This window comes from Hypanus sabinus, chromosome 18 (genome assembly GCF_030144855.1).
Source record: "Hypanus sabinus isolate sHypSab1 chromosome 18, sHypSab1.hap1, whole genome shotgun sequence".
Classification (NCBI taxonomy): Eukaryota; Metazoa; Chordata; class Chondrichthyes; order Myliobatiformes; family Dasyatidae; genus Hypanus; species Hypanus sabinus.
Window position 1 is genome coordinate 52,431,179 of NC_082723.1, and position 24,591 is coordinate 52,455,769.

Consider the following 24,591-nt stretch of genomic DNA (forward strand, 5'->3'; position numbering starts at 1 on the left):
CAAGCAATGGGTTCTGTAGTGCTATTGTCACATATGCGAGTAGGATGTCTAGTGTGTGATTCACTGCTCGTTTCAAATCCCCATTTCACAGCCTACTGAGACAAGCAATAAAGAAAAGCCCAGCAGGATCATTCATGTCATTCTTTTCTCTCAAAACAGTTTATTAAATAACATCTTGAAACTGTAAAATGTTAAAAATTACTCAAATCAGTACTGAATGTTAAATACAGAAAGTGCAGAGCTTTACAAGAAGGAAAGAGCAGGCTGTACATTTATACAATAATCAGAGAGTGGTGGGTAAAACAGGCAGAGTTAGAGAAGATGGCATCCCTTGGGATAGACCTGGTCAGGCTGCCCTGTAGCTCACAGTTTGCAAATGGACCTTTTGGTTTTGTGGCATTTAATTTCTCAAGATCAGTCCAAAACGGCATGAGTTACATTCTTTTGGAAGACTATTCTATATGGAGGGTCAGTGGACTTCGTTAATCGCTTAACCCATGCCAGGTGCTGTGGGAGTTTCTGGCGTCCTGGTACCCAATGTGAAGGTGGAGGAGGTTGCACGTATCAGAGACCGGTTTGACATTGAATTCCCAAGCAGGGAGGCACGCTGGTAGGCTCCGCATGGCTGCCTCAGAGGTCGGTGAGCATTCCATTGTAAGACACTGGAGGAGAATAAGGCAGCTAATGAGGGTGCACGGGTGCTTGAGAGTGAAGGAAGTGAACATGAGGAGTGAATAGGGTGGGGTGTGAGGTGATAAAGGGCCAAGAGGGCAGGGAATGGAGCACTGAGGGAAGAGGGCAAGGGAAGCGGAAATGAGGGAAGAAGAGGTCAGGAAGCAAGCTGAGGAGAGAAGACAGCAAGGGAAGGGTAGGCGAGGGAAGAAGAAAGGGCAAGTATAGAAGGATGAGAGAAGGTGATGGTGAGGTGTAGGGGTTCCCAATCTGGGGTCCATGGACCTCTTGCTTAATGGTATTGGTCCATGGCATAAAAAAAGGTTGGGAACCCCTGGAGAATTTGAGAGAGGAAGCATGTGAAGGAAGTGGGAGGACAGCAAAGGGCACAAAGCTTCAGAAGTGGGAAGAGTTGCAGGGTGATGGCAATTGATGACTCAGAAACTGAGAAAAGACGCCGTAGGCAGCAGGTCACCTGACCTAATGGGTACAATCCAGCACTGGGAGCGGGGAGGGAAAGAGCAGGAACTTCCTGCCGACCTGGGAATCTCCAGGACATTACGCTTCACGCAACTCTGCTCTGAGTTACATTGCAACATGGTTAACATCAATAAACAAAGTGGGGACAGAAGGTATTTCCCCAATAATCACAGACTAGAATCTGGCCAACACCTCGTAGCCAGTGCAGTGGCGGTAGCTTGGATGCAGTTGTGTTATTATTGGTGGTTTGCCTGTTGGATGGTCAGAGTGTCCCTCCCAAGGGACTTTCACAGAGAGCTAACAATCCCAACACCACCCAGGACAAGGATATAAATAAGAGGCTAGGCTACAAATGGCCTTTAAATCACAGCTACTCCCAATCATCCGTGCCATGCTATCGTCCCTTTGTGATAGGAATGCAGGTGAGATGTGATGAGGCTGGTGTACACGCAGCCTGTGTAGGGGAACAAGGGAGCCATCCCCCAAGATGTACGCACAGCACTCTAACTTATTGCTCCAAGTATTCAACAGAGTGATTTCATTTTGATAAAATAGAAAATCTGTGCTTCCATGAAACAGTACAGATATAAAGGCAAAACTGAAACAAATTCAGGCACAACATGTGGCAAAGGACCAAACAAAAGGTCTGATCAGTTCCTACCAACACCACATCAATCAAAAGTGTGGAACCGGAACTGTGTTAAACATTAATCTCTGCTAATCAGTGATACTCCAAAAACCAAACTACTTAACTAGCAACAAATCACTCATCAAACTTCTTGAAATGGCACCATACTAAATATAAAACCTACTTAACTAGCATTATGCCAAATAATCACCCAGGACCTTTCTGAATTACTAACATTTCTGACTGGCACTGCATCATGTTTCATGATATCCGAATGTTTCCTGCACCAAAATAAGTTACAGCAACCAAGACTATCCACTAGTCTAACCTGCACTGCTGAGTAAAACCTCAGATTTGCATCAAGATTTCAGAATCCTTACCATGCCAAATATTTTGCCTGAAATAACCAGGTTGTTCAAGTGTAAATGTTGGGAAAATCAGGATTTGTATTCCCGGATCTGGATGTGCGGCTTGGACTCAGAGTTGAAGACTCTATCCCGACACAGAGATGAAGCAGCAACACTGATCTGTGCAGGAGCAACGTCCTTACAGAGAATACATTGGGCTGATGTTCAGCTTAAACCTTCAATGTTGCTTGGGCTACAATTTGCCTCTGTGGCTGAAGTGATTGGTACAAAGTGGCAAGATGATCACTGATCATTTAAAAAGCATCCTCCCTGACAGTTCTTTGATGCAAAGAAATTCACGGTACGTTGAAGATGCAGTGAAACTCAGTCTGTGGACACAATACTTTGATCATGAACATTCCTGCAGCTGACGGTTCAGTTTATATGTATACTTCTAGATGGTTTGTGAGGACCATTTATTTTCGATGCATTAACTTTCGCCACAAAGCAACTGAGATCGATCGTTTTTTGGAATTTAAGAGATATGGGATCAACGAAGAGTACCAGTGATGTAAGAGGCTACCCGTGATCTTATTGAACAGTCAACAAAGGAGCTGAACGGCCTACTTTTGCTTCGTCGTTTTAAGCTTTCTCAGTTTTCTAAGTATTAACCCTTACCTCTCCACTACCACCTCCAAAATCCTTCTAATGCTCTGCCATTTAGAATTCGGGGCCTGAAAATACTCTTAATTATTGATAGAGCTTGAAATTAGATCTGACTCATTCTTGGTATTGTTACCCTGCAAGCTCTTTCTGTGAAGCCATCTGGCATTTGATGCAACAACCCACGAGATTTACAGCACAAGCTCATATAACTGGGAATGGGGAAAAAGATTTTGGGATTGGGGGGAGGAAATGGCAGGAATTCAAGAGCAGGGATGAAACGGGTTGGGAAAAGAGTAAATGGAAATTCAATATAATTGGAGTGACTTATCATCTGCTGAACTTTGCTAATACTATTAACACAAAATGTGCCTTGATTAACTGGGGTATCAGCTCCACCATGTCTTTTTTAATCTTAGGTCTCCATAAAATTTACATCATAATAAAAAAATCTGCTGATTTTAAATGTATTGAAGCTTAAAGACCCTCTAATCAATTATCTGAACTTAATTATTGCCGTTTCAGATAGCTCATTTGAAACATTATGTACATAGAGTGCTCTGCAGTCTGGTAAAACTATCTTTACAAATCCTCTGTATAACTCATTGCAGGCGCTACATATAGAAAAAAATAAGAGAAAGCTCCAACAAGGATAACACGGGAGAGGAGACTGAAAAAAAGGTGCTCTGTCCCTTTGAACTTCTGGTGAAAAGCTCCAAGCAGTACAATTATAGAATGTGTTCTTGACAAAACTGGGTTACCTCTCCAGGGAAAACTTCCAGCCGCATTTGCTGCTGACAATTAAAAATATAATGCAGCCATTTGACACATCTCTGAGGTGTATTATCACCAATGCATTTAACTAAACTTTTGCATTTAATGCATTATTAATGCATTTAAATAAGGGATCACGACAATAACTGTATCCAACATCTCTCACATAAGCTACCTGAGACATCAGTTGAGGAGCACGCGGGACAGGGTTGTTCCACCCACTCCCTACTGAACGATGGCAATCGGCCTGTGTATTTAACAAGCAGCATCAGGACGCAATAGATCAGTTGGTGCCACCATCAACAGTGAAAATCCGACAATCCAGCACCTGATTGTTTAGAAATGCTGATGGTCCAACACTTGCTTTGCTCATTAATCAGGAATGAGAGGCAGGGTCCAGAGTATAAGTGTAGTGTGTGGCTAGAGGTATTTGGAGGATTCGCAAGAGTCTAAACTGGGTTGTAGCTTAAGTCAAGGTCCTGTGTATCTGTATATTTCCTACCCTCCTAAAACTCACTGGGTTCACTGGAAATGTTATTTTACTAACATGAAACAAAGAGAAATAAATGATTTTTTTGGTAGGAATAGGAGTAACATCCTATCACCCAGTGATATCCAGTGCCCAACAGTGCCAATTAGCACAGTCTTACTTTATTGCCACATAGCACCAACCTGCACCAAAGTGGGTTCATTGGGTTTTTCCAGGAGGTATTTTAAGCATAGTGAACCATAATGCATTAGGAAAGCAAGGGATGAGAAAAACTCCAACACCCCACTATGCTAATGGTCAGTGAGGATCCAACCCAAGTCACTCGAGATTTTTATCTACTGAAGCCTATACTAGGCTGAACTTTTCTGTAAATGAATTAAGTGTGATGGGTGTATCAAAACTAAAAGTAACTTCTTCTACACTCTGCTGACTTCAGGTTATCAAGTTAATTGAGTTAATTCTATAAACTGTCAATCAATGCTTAACTACTCTTCTACTGATCAATCACAGGAAGATTCTAATCCATATTTCCAATGCTTGTGCCCTGTAAACGGCTTTGAGAGACTCTGGATGTTTTAGGCAACGCTCATTGACAAGTTCTAGACCAGTACTTCTACAAAAATTGGGGGGAGCACGGTAGTGTAGTGTTTACCACAACACTTTACAGTGCAGGGAACCCAGATTCAATTCTTGCAACAGTCTGTGAGGAGGTTGTACGTTCTTCCTGAGACTGTGCGGGTTTCCTCCTAGGGTCCAAAGACATATTAGTTGGTAGGTCAATGTAAACTGTCCTATGATTAGGCTAGGATTAATTTGGGGGATTGCTCAATGGGCCAGAAGGGCATATTCCACGTTGTATCTTAATATATAGTATATAAAAATTAAATCAGATTTCCAGTTTATCTGAAATAGTTCAATAATGAATGAAAAATTTCTGCTAGCCCAACCAAACTTTGGTCTGGAGTTTGCAGTAGTTTCCTGCCGAAGGGTCTCAGCCCGAAACATCCATAGTTGCTGACTGGCCTGCTGAGTTCCTCCAGCATTTTGTATGGGTTGCTTGGCTCATGGTTTACTCTGTAACTGTCAGCAACTTCCAGTGTTCATGTGCATGGAGCTATGTGTGGAAATCCAGTCACAGCTGTCATTTCATCCCCAGTGCAATCAACAATGAATGAGTGGCTTGACATGAACTTCAACCTCATAAAAAAATCAATATAAGTGTTCAGTCGTGCAAACATAATGCAACATATAGTTAAACATAAGCACAACTGAAAATTCTCCGTGGTCCTGAAGTTCTAATTTTAAATGTAAAATAGTGTGGGGCGAGATAAATATCTGGGAATGAAGTAATTCAGAGGTTGAACCAATACCCCATTTCTGAGTTTGACCTTAACAGTGAATTGATGATGGTTATCATCAAGAACATGTGAAACACGCCAGTGGTTGCAGAAAAATGACTCACTTTAAAGGCAGCCTCCCAAAGGACAGCTCATAATTTGACTGTTGCTGAACAAAGGAGTACTGTAGGGTGTAACAGAGGGACAGTTAACAGTGTGCATTTTCAGACCTTGTTTAAATTAAATTGTGAAATTGTTTCAGAAAAACAAAGGTTTAATAAAGGCAAATTCAAAATGATGAATTGCTGAGTGACTGTCCTAATTCAAGTTGTCGTAACGTTTCTCAGGGACTGGTACAGATTTGTGGCAATTCTTCGCAAAGCAATTAAATCAGTAATAATGTCCTTTCTCCAGGATGTCTGGAGACACTACTCTGAAATTTCAAGGATCAGTCACTGAAGGAATTCCAACCCGAAATGATTATCAGAAAGCACACAGGAATCATCAACTTTGAAATGGATCTCCCACATGAAAAACCTGGAACTTATTTAAATAACCAACCGAGTACTGTTGCAGGACAGGGTTGAGCATTGCGAGAATGACCAAAATGGGATGAATGGTCTTTCTTATTCCTAATTAACTGATGGTCCATTTGTTAATTGTGTTCCATCTGTAGTCATAGAACGTGCTCACCTCTAATGACCGGCAGTGCTAAATTTGACTAACATTAATTGTTGAATTATAAGTATGTATGTAAAATACTTAAGATGAATGTTTTTTTTTAATGAACAGCTGCTTGCTTTAAATGGTGAAATTAAAATTATTTGGTACAATCACAATATACCTGCATGATAATACTGTATTCTATAGCTTAAGGTTTTATAATGAGGAAATTGTGATTGGAGAATATATTTGGTGCTTGGTAATCTGCAATTCTTTGGGTTTTGGAAGGTTAAGGTCTTCAGTGTCCCCTCTTCTCACCCCACCCCCCCACACACTCCCAACTTTTAACACAGAGGTAACAATCTGGCTACTGAGACGAGCCTATTTTTTTGTATATTTTACATTAATAAAGAATTCAAGAGTTGAAGGAACTACCTTAAAAGTAGCTGACTGAAAATCAAGTTTGAGTGTTTCTCCCCTCCCCCCATATGGCTAGACTACATTGCAACACATTCAAGAATATTCTTTTATAAAACCTTTTGATTACAGTAACATCCTAACTAAAGGACATCTCCTAACCTACATAGCCTAGCCTAAGTCACAACAATAAAACATCTCCAAGGTTCTGCCACACAACCATTTTAAGAAAGTTACTTGCTATGACGGTGCAATGGAATTGAGCATAAATAATCATTAAATCCAATCAATACCAGAACGTCAATCAATAAAAGTCAATGTTTCATATTCAGACCTTTGCTAGTGCATTAGGGCTTCCTTGGAGAGGGACGAATCCAGAATTCGTAACAAAGATCATCACAGTGTCTCTAATTAGATAAAGGCAATGCTGTTGGTGTTCATAACGGATCTGATAAAGCTTACCCTGTAAGAATTGCCCTCACAATAAACTCCTGTCATTGTTAAATCTCCTATCTAGTTGTTGCCATTTTACCAACAACTTAATTGCTGATTCTTCACGGTTTCCACATCCTTTTTGTTTAAAACACAATAAAACCCACAAAACTATTTTTCTACAACTCTATCACATGTGATAGACACAATGATGCTAGGACTGTAATAAACAAAGTAAAGGCAACAAATTTACTTCATCACAGGAAGGTACCTCTCAGTATTTCTGTTTGAAGAGTCACTTTTCAACATGGTGAACCCTTCACCTGGCTCGTCCTTGCCACTGATTGAGTGGTAAACTAATGTTAATGGGAACCCACTGCATCACACTCTCAAATAGATGAAAATATCCTAACTACCGAGAAACTCTTATTAACTAACTCATAATTAGCACTAATCAATTAAAAATCCGTTATACCTATATTCAGTAATAAAACTTTCAACTGCTTTTTCTCCCCACAATACTGGCCTCCATTGAAGGTCTCAGGTCCAGGAGCAATGAGGGGGAGCTCCAGAACCATGCATGTATCAAGTCAAGCCCAAGGAACCTTCAAGGAATCTTGTTTGGTACCTTCTCGTTTATCCAGGATCCCAACAGCTGATCCCTGCAGCCCATCCTTTGTGCAAGGAGGGTGGGATGAAAAAAAAAATAACCCGAGCTCTCCTGTCTTGACCTGGGTCAGACTCACCCTGCAGAAAGTAAAATTCGGGCTCCTGCTTTATCTGCAGAAGGAGGCAAAGCTCCTAACTGCTCTGATCCATTCTTTACCAGGACTTCCATGAACCCTTTCTTCCTCCGAATAAGATACAACAGAACTGTGTCCTGGTTCTTCTCCGTCCCTTCACAGACACTCCATCATCTGCACTGAGGAGATGTCCTTCACAATAGGAGCAGTTACAATTGATCTTTCCAATACCATCTTTCCTTTTCTCACAAGATGTCATCATAGTCCAGCAGTTTCGAGTGCTGCCTGGATTTCCAGAGTCTGTACAGACGAAAATCAAAGTACGTCTCTATCATCCGCTTCCCTGTAATTCAATGTGACAACTGTCAGTTAATGGATTTATCAAAGATAACTGTCTTCAAATCATTAAAGTAAAATATAATGAAGTTATTACTGCCCATTTCTATTTTTCCTTTTAACACAGAAGGAAGTTATTCAGTCTGTCTAGACTATGCCAGCTCACACAGTAATCCCCTTTCCCCAATAATCATCTCTATGAAAGATTCTCTCACTTTCCTGTCAGCTACACCCTGACTCTATCCCATGCCAATAATAGCGGCATGGTATAGCAGCCAACTACATTTGTAGCCTACCAACCTTTTTCTCTTTGGGAGTTGGGAGGAAAGTGGAGTACTCGAGAAGAACCCATGTGGGGGAATGTGCAAATTCCACATTAACAGCACTGGAGGTCAAGAAGGAACCTGGTTTATTGGAGCTATGGGGCAGCAGCTCTATTAGCTGCACCACTCTGTCATCCTCACCAATTCCTGCACCGATTACATGAGGAGTCTGCATCTTGTCAGTTTCCCATCAGGGCGCAACCATTCTGCAAAATCTCCTTCTAAAAGGTTGCTCTAAAAGACACAGCTAGCCCTTTGTGGAGAAGGCTGTGGAGGCAAGTTATTTTTGGTCAATACCCTGGAAAGACAAGAAGGGAAAAGAGAAACCACAGTCTGCGCTCAAGGGAAAAGAGGCAGCTGAAATCCCACCAGAGAGAGGGGAGGAACCTCTTCCAGCATTTTTGTAAAGCGGAGATTGCAGGAACTCAGCTGACTTCACACCAGCCTTTTCAAACTGGTTCAGATATTTTGCACATTTTTGTTTCCTTCATGCTTGCAAATCCTGCTACATTTGGGGGATGGATCCACTGCAATATCCCAAGTGCTCAGTCTGGATGCACTGGCTTCCCACGGCAACACTGGCATGGCCGTCCAGAATGGCACATCCCGTTCCAATCCGACTTCACAGGGCCCTCTCGTAGGAACCTTCAGGAACTCTGAACAACACTTACTCCCTGCTTGTACCTGAGGTGTCGAGAGCATTCTGGTACACACTACGGATAATCAGACTGCGTGCTCACGGTGTTGCAGGAGACACACGAGATGGATTTGCTGTCTGAGCTACTGAGAAAAGCGTAGCTTCCTTGGCCGCCCAAGCTTTCACCACACTGACCGGCATTCCCCAAGAGCAGCAGCAGCTCGTTAGGGCCGGGAGGGAAATCAAAGAGCAGGTGTCCACCTGGAGTATCATGGAAACCGGGAACTCCTACCCCTGGAAGAGGTTGAGGGTAGGTCACTGCAAGCATTCAAAGGCCAACACACTGGGATTAGGCAAGTGTCTCAAGGGAGGTGGAGCAAAGGTAGGGAGATTGTGTTAATGTGCAGATTAGTCCAAGTAGAAACAAAGGCAGAACAGTGATAAGAGGTGAACAAGGTTTCTCCTGTTCCTTTGCTCTAGAGCTCCTTTAGAGTTCCTTTACTCCAAAAGGTTACCAAATTTTATTATGCCATGGACCCCTAGCATTAACTGAGAGGTCCGTGGACCCCAGGTGAGGAAGCACTGCAGTAGAGATTCTAAATGACTCTACGACTTTTTTTCTTGTTCCTCTTCCATAGTTCCAGACATTCCAACCTACATAAAACTTATGCTTGTCCAAAAATTAGGACTTCTTGGACAGTGTCCCTCTCATTTTTTCCCTTGGATCCTTGAACTTTGACCCAGCTTCTTTCGTGCCGTCTGCAGACTTGCAGTTGGGATTTTGCATCTTATTCCTGCATTTTCAGTTGGGTCAGTTTATAAAAATAATTTAAAATATAAGGGAATTTTTCCAGCTATGCTTCCTTTGGGACTTGGATTGAGCCAGCTATTGTTAACCTTCAAAAGGGAAGCCCTTTAACGAGGACATCTCTGAGACTAATAAGGTTATTGAGCTCAAATTAAAAGGCCTCAATTTTCCCAATATTTGATCTGACAAACGTCAAACTGATGCCTACTGGTTTGATCTGGCAGGAGGGGCACTACATACAAGGAGGGTCTTTGATCAGAAAAAGTAACTGTTTCTCTTGACGTGGCCACCACCCAAAACTGATGAGAGTTTCCAGCATTTTCTGCCTTTATTTCAGATTTATCATCATCTGTGGGTTTTTAGATTTTCAAATCTGGACATACCTTGGGCTGACAGTTCCAAAGGAGACTCGAAGGATATTCGGTGAGGATTCATTAGATTCTTCAGACTCAGAAAAAGCTGAAAGCAGAAGCAATGAATAATTAATTATAAGGGAATTCCAACGTGAATGAAGTGCTGTCAACGTACACTCAGTGGTCAATATATTAGGTACCCCTGTGCATCCGCTCGTTAATGCATATATCTCATCAGCCAATCATGTGGCAGTAACGCAATGGATAAGAGCATGCAGGCATGGTCAAGAGGTTAAGCTGTTGTTCAGACCAAACACCAGAATTGGGGAAAAATGTCATCAAATGGACTTTGACCATAGAATGATCATTGATGCCAGAATGGGGAGTTTGAGTATCTCAGAAACTGCTGATCTCCTGGGATTTTCATAAACAGTCTCTGGAGTTTACAGAGAATAGTGCACAAAGCAAAAAAAAAATCTAGTCAGCTGCAGATCTATGGGCAGAAAAGTCTTGTTAATGAGAGTTCAGAGGAGAACAGCCACTTTGGCTCAAGCTGAAGGTGACAGTAACTCAAATAAGCAAGTGTTACAACAGTGTTATGTGGAAGAGCATCTCTGAATCATTGAAACTTGAAATGAAGTGGCCACTGCAGCAGAAGACTATGAACAGGTACAGGAGTATGTAATAAAGTGGCCACTGTGTATATAGGAGCACACTTGCAAAAATAGATTTTTATAGGAAATAGTTTAGATCATCAATTGAGTTTGAGTCTTTCCATTTTCTTGTTCTTAATTTAATTAAAATAATGATTTGATAAACATGACAAGAAGCTGCCTGGGGTGAGTACAAATGAGGAATTAATCCATGGCACACTGGTAATATCTTCAAATTGACTTAACGAGCGGAATCTTTCGGCTCCAGTTGATGAGTTTTCAATGTGTTGTTCGGATGGTAAATGGAAATAACTTCTTCTGATGAGGTAGTCAAAGACAAGACCGCTAACCTTAAAATTAGAGCTATGCTGTTAAGACTATGTCAGGAGTACTTCATCATAAAGAGGAAGGTAAGGATGCTGGCATTACTATTGTGCAATAAAGGGTAGCTCAGTAAAATTAAAATCCCAATTCTAAACATAGGTTATTGTCTGCCAGCAGTAAGAAGGGTTAGAGAACAAAGATGGGTAAACAGAGGTCTTATCTAACCAAGGGGTAATAAATATTTCACAGGGTGAATAGCTTCCACACCATCTCCATTGTGTTGCAGGGTTAGGGTTACACCTAGGCTTAGAGAGATAGAGTGAGGCATGGGAATGGGAAAAGAGGTGAAACAGTAAAGAATTGGAAAAAAGATGAACACAGATATTAAGCACACCAGGGAGGTAGGAGGAGAAAGACTGTTTTATCCTCAGGAACATGTGTGCAGAGGGAAAGGGTGGCAGAGTGATACAGAAAGAGTGAGTGGGGAAGAGAGAGAGAGAGAATGAGAGAGAGAATAAGTGAGAATGAGAGAAAATAAGAGTGAGAGAGAGAATGGGATAGAGAATAAGAAGTGAATGAGAGAGGGAGAGGGATATGATGAGAATGCCACAGATCACGATAAAGATAGAAGCAGGGTGATGTCATTCCAGATAGTCCCCTGCTTCAGGAGCAGGAGTGTTTGGACTGTGTTGCTCAGAAGGATCCTGTCTTTAGGCACCCTGGAACAGTGATCTGAAACTTAACTTCTAACCTTAGATGGCCACATGCTAAATAAAATCTCTGCCTCCACTGCACTAAAACAAGCTTCCCCGAATGTCCTAGATCCTTGACCCATATTTAAACTCTTAATTGTGCTCACCCAACGCTGCAGCACCACCTCCCAAACTTGTTTTACTGTTGTCCTGCCAGCCCACACCTGTTGGAACATACCTACCTCCCTGACTTCACACCCCTACCCCCACCAACAGCTGCTCTGATCTCCTCCTCCTCATCCTATTCACCACGAGACTGCTTATCCCTCTCAACCTCTACCCCCTCCCCATCCTGCAATAATGGAGACGGCCAGAATACCAGCAGTGACTGCTCCAAGGTTCCCTATATTCACACCTCACACTGTTCTAGCTCATCCCTCAGGCTGAATTTGAATGTCTCTGTGCTAGTGAAGGAAACCTGGCAAGGGTTAGCAGGTACAGCGAGATGGAGGGAGAGTGAAGGCTTGCAATGATAAAGTGGGACAATCAGAAGGATAAGAATCTAATCAGAAACTAAGTCAATGATTAGGTCCTTCGCTATTGATTGATAAATAGAATTAGCAAATTAAAAAATCAAATTCAAAAATAAAAATTGTGTTTTTATTTGGCTCACTATCCATGGTTGTATAATCTTAACGTTTGAAGGGAATTAAATCATTTGCCTTTAGAGTGATCTAGGCAGTATCGGCTGTTCTAATCACCTTTCCTGCAGAGAAATTTAAGACTAATACATAACCTGGCTTTACAAAAGGAGTCATAATTCATTTTTGTAACAGGCACAAACGATGCCATTTTGTCAGGTTGATGCTACTGCCTACTTCTGTTCAATCATGAATAAGACTTCACACTGCAACTGAACTGCAGATACTGAGCAGATTGGTAGACTGGGAAACGCATTAAGATAACTACTTGGTGGCCAATATCAATGCTGACAGTTTCCATATAACACTATCAGGACCCGTGCCAATTCTCTGAAGAGCTATCAGGTTGATCGAACATCTCTACTTTTTCCCCATCGCCTTGTCACACAGCTCAGCATATCACGGAAACCAGACTCCCTTCCACAGTCTCTCACTGTTCTTCTCGCTCCTCGGTAAAGCAGCCAGCATAATTCGAATTCCCCTCCCACCAGAGTTATCCTCTCTTCTCCACTCCTGTCGGGCAGACGATACAAAAGCCCGAAAGCCCTCACTGCTGGGCTCGAAGATAACTGGAAAGTAGAAAAGTACCTCACAGGAACAGCCCTTCGGCCCACGATGTTGTGCTGAACCAGCTGAAAAGTAAATCTAAAAAAAAACAAAAACTAACCCCTCTTTCCCACATAATGTCCATATCCTTCCACCTTCCCCACATGCATGTTTGTGCCCATCTAAACATCTCTTAAGAGTATTTGACTCGACCACCATACCAGGCAGCGCATTCCACTCATCCACCACTCTCTGAGTAAAAAAACTTACCCTTCACATCCCCTTTGAACTACCCCCTCTCATCAATGCATACCCTCTGGCCCTTGAACCTACCCCCTCTCATCTCTAATGCATGCCCTCTGGCCCTTGAACCTACCCCCTCTCATCTCTAATGCATGCCCTCTGGCCCTTGAACCTACCCCCTCTCATCTCCAATGCATGCCCTCCAGCCCTTGAACCTACCTCCCTCATCTCCAATGCATGCCCTCCGGCCCTTGAACCTACCCGCTCTCATCTCCAATGCATGCCCTCTGGCCCTTGAACATACCCCCTCTCATCTCCAATGCATGCCCTCTGGTCCTTGAACCTACACCCTCACATCTCCAATGCATGCCCTCTGGCCCTTTGAACCTACCCCCTCTCATCTCCAATGCATGCCCTCTGGCTCTTTGAACCTACTCCCTCTCATCTCCAATGCATGCCCTCCGGCCCTTGAACCTACCCCCTCTCATCTCCAATGCATGCCCTCTGGTATTAAACATTTCCACCCTGGGAAAAAGATGCTCCCTGTGTACTCTATTGATGCCTTTCTTAATCTTACAAATCTCTGTCAGATCTCCCTTCAGCCACCACCCCTCCAGGGTAAACAACCCATGTTTGTCCAGCCTCTCATGATAGCATATGCCCTCTAAACCAGGCAGCATCCAGGCTAAACCCCTTCAACACCCTCTCCAAAGCCTCAAATTCATTTCTATAGTGTTGTAAACTATTGAAAGAACCTCTTGTATGCCACGATGAACTCGTGACCTCATAACCATCATCGTGTTGGCCTAGCACCTCACAGTCTGCCTGCACTGCACTTTCTCTGTAACTGAAACACTACACTCTGTGCTCTGTAACTCCTTTTCCCTGATATATTGATGTGATGACATGATCTGTATGGTAGGTGGGCAAAGCGTTTTTCACTGCAGCTCGGTATATTTTAATTTTATTTTATTTGGAGATACAGTGACAAACAGGCTCTTTCAGCCCAGCAAACCACACTGCCCGGCATCTCAGCTATTTAACCCTATCCAATTTACAATGACCACGTAACCTACTAACCTACAGTTAAGGTCACGGGTATCGTTGGGACCCTACTGAGAGAGTCTCTAGAGGACTGCCTGCTCGTCATGATGAATGAAGACTTCCATATAACCAGCTTCAAGGTCTCTCCTGTAATTCAGGTCACAGTCACACCACCACCATCGGACAGATCACAACGGTGTACAGTTTACTCTTTATGTCTCGTGAGTTGAGGAAACCCACATGTTCCACTGGAAAGGCATACAAACTCCTTACAAACAGCTTTGGAATTGAATGTTAAGCACCAATGCCCCTACTTGTAATAGTATTTCACTAACACCAACACTACCATGACACCCCAAACACGTGACAATAATAAGCCAATTACCAATTTAATTTTGTTTTCAACTATTCATCCAGTTCCTAATCGAAAAGTTATCAATGAATTTCATTCCACTTTTAGGGACTATTGAGGAATTATGGAATTATGTAAATATAGCAAACATTAATTCAAACAAGAACCAGACTCCAGTTCTTAATGTAAGTTGCAAGCAGTGATTACTTTGAAGTTAAAAGGACACCTTTGCAAATAAACAGCACTGTCCGTGGAGCACAGCTGGCTGTGGCTTGCACCATCAAGTGACCATGAGATGTCCTCATATGCAACGTAAGACAAAGTGACCATGAGACATTCTTTTATGCAATGTCGGACAACGAGGTTAATTGACCTACACCATTTTGACTTGAGGTCAAGCTGGCAGACCAGACTGAAGTTGTCACTTAGCATATCAGTGATGATCACAGGTATCTTGGCATTCTGCTGAGAGTGTCTCCAGAAGAGTGCTTGCTTGTGGTGATTATCAGCTTCTCTCTGGTATTTCAGATCTCAGTTTAAAACACCATCAGCAGGCAAATCACAATATATCACGGTGCATAGTTTATTCCTCATCTCTCCTCTTGACATCTCTCCAGGAATCCACTCATCCCGTTTTCACATCTGTCCACATGGTATAGTGATCATACTTCCCCCCGTGGGGCAACCTGCGAATCTGATCCAGTAAGGATTGAATGCAGGATTGCGAAGAGAGCATCTTGCCCTGCGAGACTTGCAATGGAGTGTTCACTCACTGTCTACGAGGGATCAAAACAGCAAGGAAGTCCCATGCTTTTGCCCCAGATTAATCAATGTGAAAAAGGAAGAATTGATGGCTCTGTTCTGAATGATATTTTTGATGCTCTACACAATGCTAAATGTCATTTGTACAGTTTCTTCTGTAGGATACATAAGAGACTGCAGATGCTGGAAGTCTGGAGCATTACATAAAGGTGCTGGAGGAACTCAGAAGGTCAGGTAGCATCTATGGAGGAAAATGTATGTTCGATGTTTTAGGTCTTGATCTGTCTAGAGGAAGGGTCCCAACCAGAAATGCTGACTGCTCATTTACCCTCCACAGATGCTTCCTGCCTGCTGAGTTCCTCCTGTGCCCGCATGTGTTCCTTCTGTTGAAAGTTCATTAGAAAGTGCAAGGGCTGGCAGTTGGAGCCACCTTGTATCTGGGAACTGTTGCCCAAAGACACTGGGATTGCCAGGACACCTGGATGGCATAGACTCCACCCAAAGGATTGTCCACCGCTCGGTGAGGCCTACCTTTTCTCCATTGGGGTTTCCGAGGACGTAGCAGCCCATTATATGGATCACATTTGGCTCGGGGTTAATCTTGCTCATCATCCTGCTGAGTCGCCTCCAAAACCTGCGCCGGACAAGACACAAAACTCTTGTCAGATGTTTCTGCTGCCGATCAGCCAACACAGACCCACCCTCTAAGAACCACACGTGGCGAGAGCACCAGCTTCTCGATTCCCATTTGGCCCAGAGAGAAAAACGCAGAGGGACAGGCGTCTGCAGTGCAACCCCTCACCTCAATCCACATCTTCGAGCCACCAATTCGCAGGCAGAATTCAGGGACGCAACTGGAAACCAACATGCCCAAATGCTGTAAAGCTCTGATAATCTGTTATCTGATCGATCGGTAAATCCGATGGGTTTGCATCTGCTTCTGTCACTAGTAGGCAACATTATCCATGGACCTGGCCCGTGCTACGGGCCAGCTGCTTATCACTGGGAGTTTGAGCCAGAGTGTGAGGGATCCAGGGTGCTGAACGTGTGTGTTTCTAGAACAGGAATTGGGATTGTGGGACCAGATGTGACACCGGAGCTCGAATTTAGAGCCAGAACTTGCTGGTCAAGATAAGATAAACCTGCAGTCTCTGTTGAGGTCATGGCTCCGAACTAGTTGTTCTTTAGGTTTGTAGGGATGATTTTGCAGAGGAATTAGGGATCTGGTTAGGGTTTAGAGACAGGGATGTGGGGGAATTAGAGGTCAGGCCAGAGCTTAAGCCTCCATTCAGCATTCAGAGGCCAGCAATATGAACGTGGGACATCTGCAGTCGGGGTGTCGGGCTGGCAGCCCAGCGTGGATGAGGGTTGGTGGCAACCCCATCCGCATCCCCCCAACAGGTCAGCGTGTTGTTGACGGGTTCTGGAACCAGAATTCCACGCAGGCTGGAAGGAGGAGAGTTGGTGACCCTCTAAGTATGCAAATTGGCGCGACTGTAGTCCGAAGCCCGATGTTCAGGTCCCAGCAGAGGTGAGTCCGCCGTTCAAGGCCTGGTGTTCATCCATCATCTTCGGCGAGCTATGGGTCAATACCGAAGCTGGATCGGAAGTCGGGTGGTCAAGACCGGATGTCCGGAGCCCTGAGTCTGTGAACCTCTGCAAGTCTGCTGGGGAAGTCAAAGGCCCAATGTCTTTGAGTCCTTGACTCTGCTGGAGGCTGAGGGCAGCCTCTCTTGGGGTTGGTGGACTGTGTATGTGGGTGGGAGAGAGGAACGGGGCTTGGTTTGCTGGTTGTCACTTGTTTTGTTTTGTAGCTCTGCCGAGCATTGTGGAAGTGCCATGCTGACGCCAGAGCGTGCAATGACATTTGCGGGATAGCCCCAAAACATCCTTCGGTGTTTCGGTTGCTAACGCAAACAATGTATTTCTCTGTGTGCTTCAATGTACACGATAAATAAATCTGAACCTTGAATTTACAAGCTGAAACTCACTGCATTCAGCTTCCCACACACTATTCAAACATACTGGTGCCATTCAGTTTCCCATCCCATTTAAACTCATTGTTTCCATTGGAAAAACGTATTATACCACTGAGTAACAATATAGAAATCAAATAAATGTGTGTGCGATACATAAGTAATATCTAACAGCCAAAAGTCTGGATTATGATGGGTTATTGCAGTTTCAATGTGTCTGCTTTCAAGTTCAAGTTTATTATCATTCAGCCGTACACACGTATACAGCCAAACGAAACAATGGTCCACTGGGACCAAGGTGAAAAACCCAGAACATATATCACGTGAACATTAACACCATAATATTAACAGATAAATAAAAATATTCTGTAGACGCATAAGCTAATATAAAGTGTATATGCCCCTTAGTTATATATACAACAGTATAAAGTGCATTTGAAACATACAACAGCATAATACTGTCACAAATAATTTGATTTGGGCGGTAGGAGAATGTTCAAGTGTCACAGTCTGGGTGAAGCAGCTGTTACCCAGGCTAACATTTCTGAAAGCCCTTCCAGGAAAGAAAGGCTTCAGTTACCAGAACCAGAGGTAGGACATCCGTCCCTGCGCGTGTGCTTGGTGACAGGATAGCTATTGTGGGATTCTGACCTCATTAACGATGAAGAATAGAGTTGTTTTTACTAATTACTTTCTCCGGCGTCTGCAAGACCACAAATCCCCGTGGTGTTTCATGTTGCCTCTGACATTGGAAGGGGATTTTCATTTTTAAATGCGGTGACTGTAGTGCAGTCGCTAAAAGAAAAAGGCAGATTAAATATAACTTTCAAAAAGGAAATCAGATATATTCTTAAAAAGGAGAAACCAGCAAGGCTCTAGGAAACATCTTTGTTCAAAAAGAGGTCTAAGGAATTGTCAGGTAATCCCCGGTTGTGGGGTGTTTTGAGGAAAACTGATTCCAGAAAACGATAGCAGACACTTGGAAAACAGAAATCCAGCAGTGACCTGCCGGATTTTGACTAGCCCAATATAGATTTTGATCAGGTAACCGAGAAGGTTGAAGAGGCTACAGCTGATGCCATCTGCATGGAATTTTAGATGTTATTCTCCTTAACGCAGTCCCTCCAGCAGATTCTCATTGAACCACGTGCCAGAACTACTGAGGGACGGATAAGACCCCTAGTAGGTTGTGGCTAGGACTGGCATTGGGATAATCTATAGGTGAACTTATTCTCCCTGTAGTTTAAAATTAAATTGTTTTCTCTATCCAAGTCCACAAAAGGGTCTTCCACTTGAAACATTAGCTCTGTCTCTCTCTGCAGAGCTGTTGACTGACCTGCTATGTACTTCCAACACCATTTTTATTTCAGGATTCCAAAAATCCTCAAGACTACAATTTGCATATGACATGCAAATGACTTACAGAATCAGATCCTCCTCCTTCTCCACCTTTGCAAAAGTGGCAACCTTGTTCTTCAGAAGGTACAAATGGCCAGGACCCCCCTATCAAAAAAGCACAGAACCCATCATTACATAAAGTGTTGCTGTGGCAACAGCATATTTGCATCACTTTACTATAACATGCCTTGTGAAGAAATGATCAATTATTGAAGACAATTTCACAAGATATGTTGACCCAGGCATACAGGAATGCCCATTTTTTGGAAATTTTGTTAATGTCTTCAATCTCAGGATGTTGACATCATGAGAAAGTCCAGTCCTGTCTTAACTGTCCACAAACGCTCGTGGCCGTGAAGTCACGTAGAAGTCAAATTAGATATTGATGGCAGATTTCCTTCCCTGGAGAACAATATCGAGCGAGATGGATTTTACTCGACTTTCATGGTCACCATTATTGAGACTAGATTTTGTTTTTAAAATTTCAGATTTATTTAACTGCTTGAATTGGAACTCTGCTCCCTTGATCAATATTCCAGGAAACTTGCAACTTGTGAAAGAATCAAACGCTATATTGAGAAGCGAAGTGGGAATAGGTGGAGGAGGGAAAGGCAAACAGAACAAGATCTAAGGTTTGGACTATATTGTAATAGAATCAATTTAATACCCCAACCCCACCAACAGAGATGGCAGAGGGAGAGGGAGGAGTATGTGGGTGTATGAGAGATGCGATGCTTGCAGCATATCCTGCAGGTCTTTAACAAAGTGAGGGAGCAGTCAGTGAAACAGCAAAGGGCAGAAATGGTGTTCACAGTGGGTCTCCAGCTCAATATACGGCAGAGGCACAGTCCAGTCCGAGAGCGCAAACCTCTACAATGGATCTGAGCTCCCACTCCTCTCATAAAAGGGCCTGACTGATGACACTCCAAGACTGACTCATAATCATAGGACATCAAATTGATAAGAAGAGCGGTCAATCGCACAGCATCACCTGACAGAAGATCAGCAGCTTCCAGATCTTGCAGCCCCTGCGATAGGTGGTCAGCTTCCTCTCAATCTCCTCTGTGAGGAAACAAACATGGCTTCAGATTAGATCAGCTTTATTTGTCACGCCTACATTGAAACAGCCAATGAAACGTGTTGCTTACGCCAGCAACCGACACAGTCTGAGGATGCGTTGGGGGGCAGCCTGCAAATGTCACCATGCTTCCAGTGCCAACATAGCGTGCCAAAAAGCTACCCACCCACACACCTTTCGAATAGACAAACTCCTTGTGGTGGGATGAACCCCAATTGCTGGCACTGCGAAGCGTTACACTAACTGCTAAGCTACTGTGCTACCCTCACACTCATAGCACTGTGAGTAAGGCTCCAAGCTACTATGCATAAAGAGGGAATTTGCCTGTGGATCTTGGGGAGGAGGTAGAAGCAGGCTGTAAGTGGCTGAGGCTTTTCTGGAGGAGTGGGTGTGGAAGATGGTGTCATCAGAACAAATACAAGGCAGCTCGAGGAACAGGGAATAGAATGGAGGCTGCCAGAACAGAAGAATGTGTGGGTGTCTGTATACATGAAGGATACTGGCACCCAGCCTATTAACTGATATGGAGATAGAGTGTTGAGTAAAGGAAGAGAAGGACTGCGTGAAATGGAGCATGGGATGCAAACTGGGAGCAAAGACACTGACCTTTCCTAGTTCTGTACAAGGAAGCAGCACTGATACAGTCATCAAAGTACTCGGAGAAGGCTTGAGGAAATCTGAGCCACATATACACTCAGTGGCCACTTTATTAGGTAGCTCTGTAACACCTGTGTGTTAATCTAACCAGCCAATCATGTGAGAGCAACTCAATGCATAAAAGCATGCAGACCTGGTCAAGAGGTTCAGCTGTGTCACAGACCAACATCAAAATGGGGAAGAAATGTGATCTAAGTCACTTTGACATTTGAATGATTGCTGGTGCCAGATGGAGTGATTTGAGTATCTCAGGAACTGCTGATCTCCTGGGATGTTCCTGCACAACAGTTATCTCGAGTTTACGAGAGTGTGTGAAAAACAACAAAAAATCCAGTCAGCAACAATTCTGTGGTCAAAAGCACTTTGTTAATGAGAGAGATCGGAGGAGAATGGCCAAACTGGTTCAAGCTGACAGGAAGGCAACAGTAATTCAAATAACAACATGTTACAACAGTGACACAGAAGAGCATCTCTGAACACCACCTATCAAGCTTTGAAGTGGATGGACTACAGTAGGAGAAGATCACACCGGGTTCTACTCCTGCACTTAATAAAGTAGCCACTGAGCGTGTGTCCCATGTACATGCACAAGAGTCAGAGGTGGCCTGGACACATGACCTCTGAGTTGAAGAAAGAGAGTAGAGTTGAAGGGTCAATTGTTCAACATGAGAAAGAGGGGTTCAGCCAAGTAAAGGAAGATTCTATTGCAAGGTGACCATTTGTGCTCTCTGGCCATCCTGGTGTAAGATGGAAATGTAGAGAGACTGGATTGGTGGAAATGACCTGTCTGGAACCAGGAAACAGTAAACCATCAAAGTGGTATATGACATCAAAGGTGCTATGGAAGTAAGTGGGAAGAAACTAGACAAAGGGGCATGGAGTTCAGAAATAAGATTTGCGGGATGGTGCGAGGATGATGGGTCTATCAGGGCAGCCCCATTTGTGGATCTCGAGGAGGATACAAACACAAGCTTGGTTGATGGACAATGAGGCAGGAGACCGACTGAAGGACTGAGGGATGAGAGTGACGAGCTCTAAAGAAACTGAGATCAGAGACTGTCTGGGAGACAATGATCTAATGTTTATTGGTGGGGTTGTGGTCCAGGGGAAGTTGTGAAAAGGTGTCACAGAACTGGCAAAGAGCACCTGTGCAGCTGAGGTCAGTTTGCCAACTGGTGACGCTACCATAAAGCAGTAAACCCGATCTATCTATCCAACAAACTGACACACCTCTTGACCAATCAGAAGCAGGTTATTCACCCCCTTCCTGCCCACTGCCTCACAGTGCTCAGTGTTTGTGACCGATGGAGGGGCTAGAAGTCACCTCTCTAGGAGATCTGGTGGGGATTGGAACAGCTGCAACATTGCAACATAATTTTTTTACAGAGAAAAAACTCTGAAATGAATGGAATCTGAGCAGGGTGAACTTCGGTTTAAAAAAATGTTTTGCATTTTCACTGCATCCTCAGATCATCCCCAATCAACTTGCAGCCAACTGAGTGCATTGAGGTGCTGCATTTGTGATCATTCAGAACAGAGGCATTTTAAATGCACATGGCACTTGACACTGATTCCACAATTTGTTTTAGTGCTTTTGGTTGAGGGATGAACATTGGGCAGAACACCAGTGAGATCCCTCCAGAAGACCTTAAGGGGTCGGACCAGATTTAGGCCATACAGCCCATTGAGTCTGCTCTGCCATTTCATAATGGCCGAACTATTTTTCCACTCAACCCCATTCTCCTGCCTTCTTTCACATCCTGGCTAATCAAGACCTATCAGTCTCGCTGCCTTAAGTACACCCAATGATTTGGTCTCCACAGTTTTCTGAGGCAACAAGTTCCCCAGATTCACCAGTCTCCGGCTAAAGAAATAACTCTTCATCTCTGTTCTAAATGGACACCTCTCTATTTGCACCTGCTACTCCTCCTCCACACTGTTCCTCGGAGTCTTTTTACATCCGCTGGAGATGGAGCCTTCAGCCATGTATAATAACTATTTCACCACAAAATGTACCATATCTTTCTAGATCATTGCAGGATCTAGGCAAAGTGAATCTTTAAATGCTCTGGCCAACAGTGGCTTCAACAACCACTTAAGCCTAGAGTTCACTCACCTAAGATATCATCAAATGTAGCGTGTTCATGGTCCTGTTGGAGAAATGAAAAGCACTGTTAACCCTTTAAACATTTAGTACCTTCTCGCCACACCTTTACCTGCCTTGGATATGTTTTATCCTTCAGCAGGTGTAAGTGGCCATGGTGAAATATCAAATCTTCAGTCCCTACTGACTGGAAATTAATATCCTTCATATTGCTTTTATGATAATTGTTGTTATATATTTTATCTTTACTTAGCTCAAGCTGGTAAAACCTGAGTTAGGAGCATAGCCAAGCACACTCGTTTCTCAATTGCTGGGAACTTTCGGACTATTCTAGTGGTATTGTGGCTTTCTGGAGATTTACATAAATATTGCTGCATAAGTCTTAATTGTTTAATACTACTGTGTAGTGACTTTGGGACGATACCAGTTGTAGTTAATACTATTGGGACAATGCATACCCTGTTCATGTTCCATTGTCTTTCAATTTCTTCTTTTAATTCAGCATATTTCTGGTGGTTTTCACTTACTGATTTCTGATGTTGTGTGAATTTGAAATGGCCATATCTATTAAGTAAGCTATTCTTGCTTGTTTATCCTGTAATATTATATCTGGACAGTCATTATGGATTATCCTATCTGTGATAATGGATCTGTTGTAGTATAACTTGGAAGGATTCTGACTCTAAAACTGGATCAGACTTGTATTTATAGTAAGGTAGAAGGTCTTCTATCAGTTTCTATTTTAAAGTAAGATTTTGGTGAATGATGTTTGCCATTTGACTGTGCCTAGGTAAGTAATCAGATTGAGTTAAATTGCTGCAGGATCCTGTAATGTGTTGGATGATTTCTGATTTCTCTTGGAATTTTCCGCATTTATCATCTTGAATTTGTTGGTTTCTTATTACGTATTTTTAATTTTTTTTGTGTTAACCACCTGGTCCCGTATTGCCACAAGGAGCCCCTCTGTTTCTGAGATGAAGTCTCCAACTCTGAGCCAGGCGTTCAGCACTCCCTGCTCAGATCGAGGAGGGTCATGCCCTTCCACTGGTTAACTTTTTCTCCTGTAGTGATAATTTCTTCACTTTTCAAGGTGTGCTTCCATTTATGTTTAGTGGTGTGTAGTTCTTAACAAAATTGCATATGCTCACACGGAGTGCTAAATCCTGTTTTTGTTGATCAAAATATATCCTTTGAAGTTTTATCTGACTGTTGCGTAAATTTTTAATGTCCGTTATTCCTCTTTCTTCTTCAGTCCTAGGTGCTGTGAATCTAGACGTGCTTGAGAGTACATAGTGTTTGCATTTGTCATTTCGGGTCTTATTTTCCTTTGTAAACTTTCCAGATTGGTTTCAAACCAAGATATTATGCCAAAAGAATACATTAATATGGGTATAGCAAAAGCATTTATTGCCTTTGTTATATTTTTACTGTTGAGCTCTGGCAGATTTTCTTAAGCCTTAAAGTCAATTCTGTCAAAAATTTTCCCTTTATTGCACTATGATCTACTTTCTTTGCTTTTTGATATCCCAGATATTTATCTAAGTTTTGTATTCATCCATCTGTTGTATTGTATCCTGCTGCTTTGTTTTACATTCTATGACCTCTATTGCACCTTTCTTTATGGTTAATGTTCTGCACTTATCGAGTCTAAAGTTCATGTTAATATCTTTTGAAAATAGTTCTATTATTTGAATTAACTGTTTTAGCTTTACAGATGTAGGAACATAATTTCAAATCATCCATGTACAGAAGGTGTGTCAATATATAATTTGTTCGGTCATTTCTGATTTGTTCTCTATTTTCGCCTGATTCAGTAAATTAGAGAGCAGATTTAAAGCCAGACAAAACCATAGAGGGTTTAGAGAGTCATCCTGAATAACGCGTCAGTTTATTTTGACAACAGTGGTTGTTTTTTTTTGGTTGTTAATAGATAGGGTGATTACAGTACACCAATGCTT

The 24,591-nt window shown here is 42.9% G+C and overlaps 1 protein-coding gene across 1 annotated transcript in view; it reads right to left on the reverse strand.

Moving 5' to 3' along the window:
• Nucleotides 1-7,749: 7,749 nt before the first annotated feature.
• nsmfb (NMDA receptor synaptonuclear signaling and neuronal migration factor b) overlaps nucleotides 7,750-24,591 on the reverse strand; it is a 64,907-nt gene continuing 48,065 nt past the window's right edge. The window contains exons 11-16 of the mRNA XM_059994310.1: nucleotides 22,646-22,679; nucleotides 19,786-19,856; nucleotides 18,820-18,899; nucleotides 15,952-16,054; nucleotides 10,134-10,209; nucleotides 7,750-7,989 (exon numbers count right to left, since the gene is read on the reverse strand). Of these exons, the coding sequence (XP_059850293.1) occupies nucleotides 7,892-7,989; nucleotides 10,134-10,209; nucleotides 15,952-16,054; nucleotides 18,820-18,899; nucleotides 19,786-19,856; nucleotides 22,646-22,679 (462 nt within the window). The 3' untranslated portion in view covers nucleotides 7,750-7,891. The remainder of the gene's footprint in view (nucleotides 7,990-10,133; nucleotides 10,210-15,951; nucleotides 16,055-18,819; nucleotides 18,900-19,785; nucleotides 19,857-22,645; nucleotides 22,680-24,591) is intronic.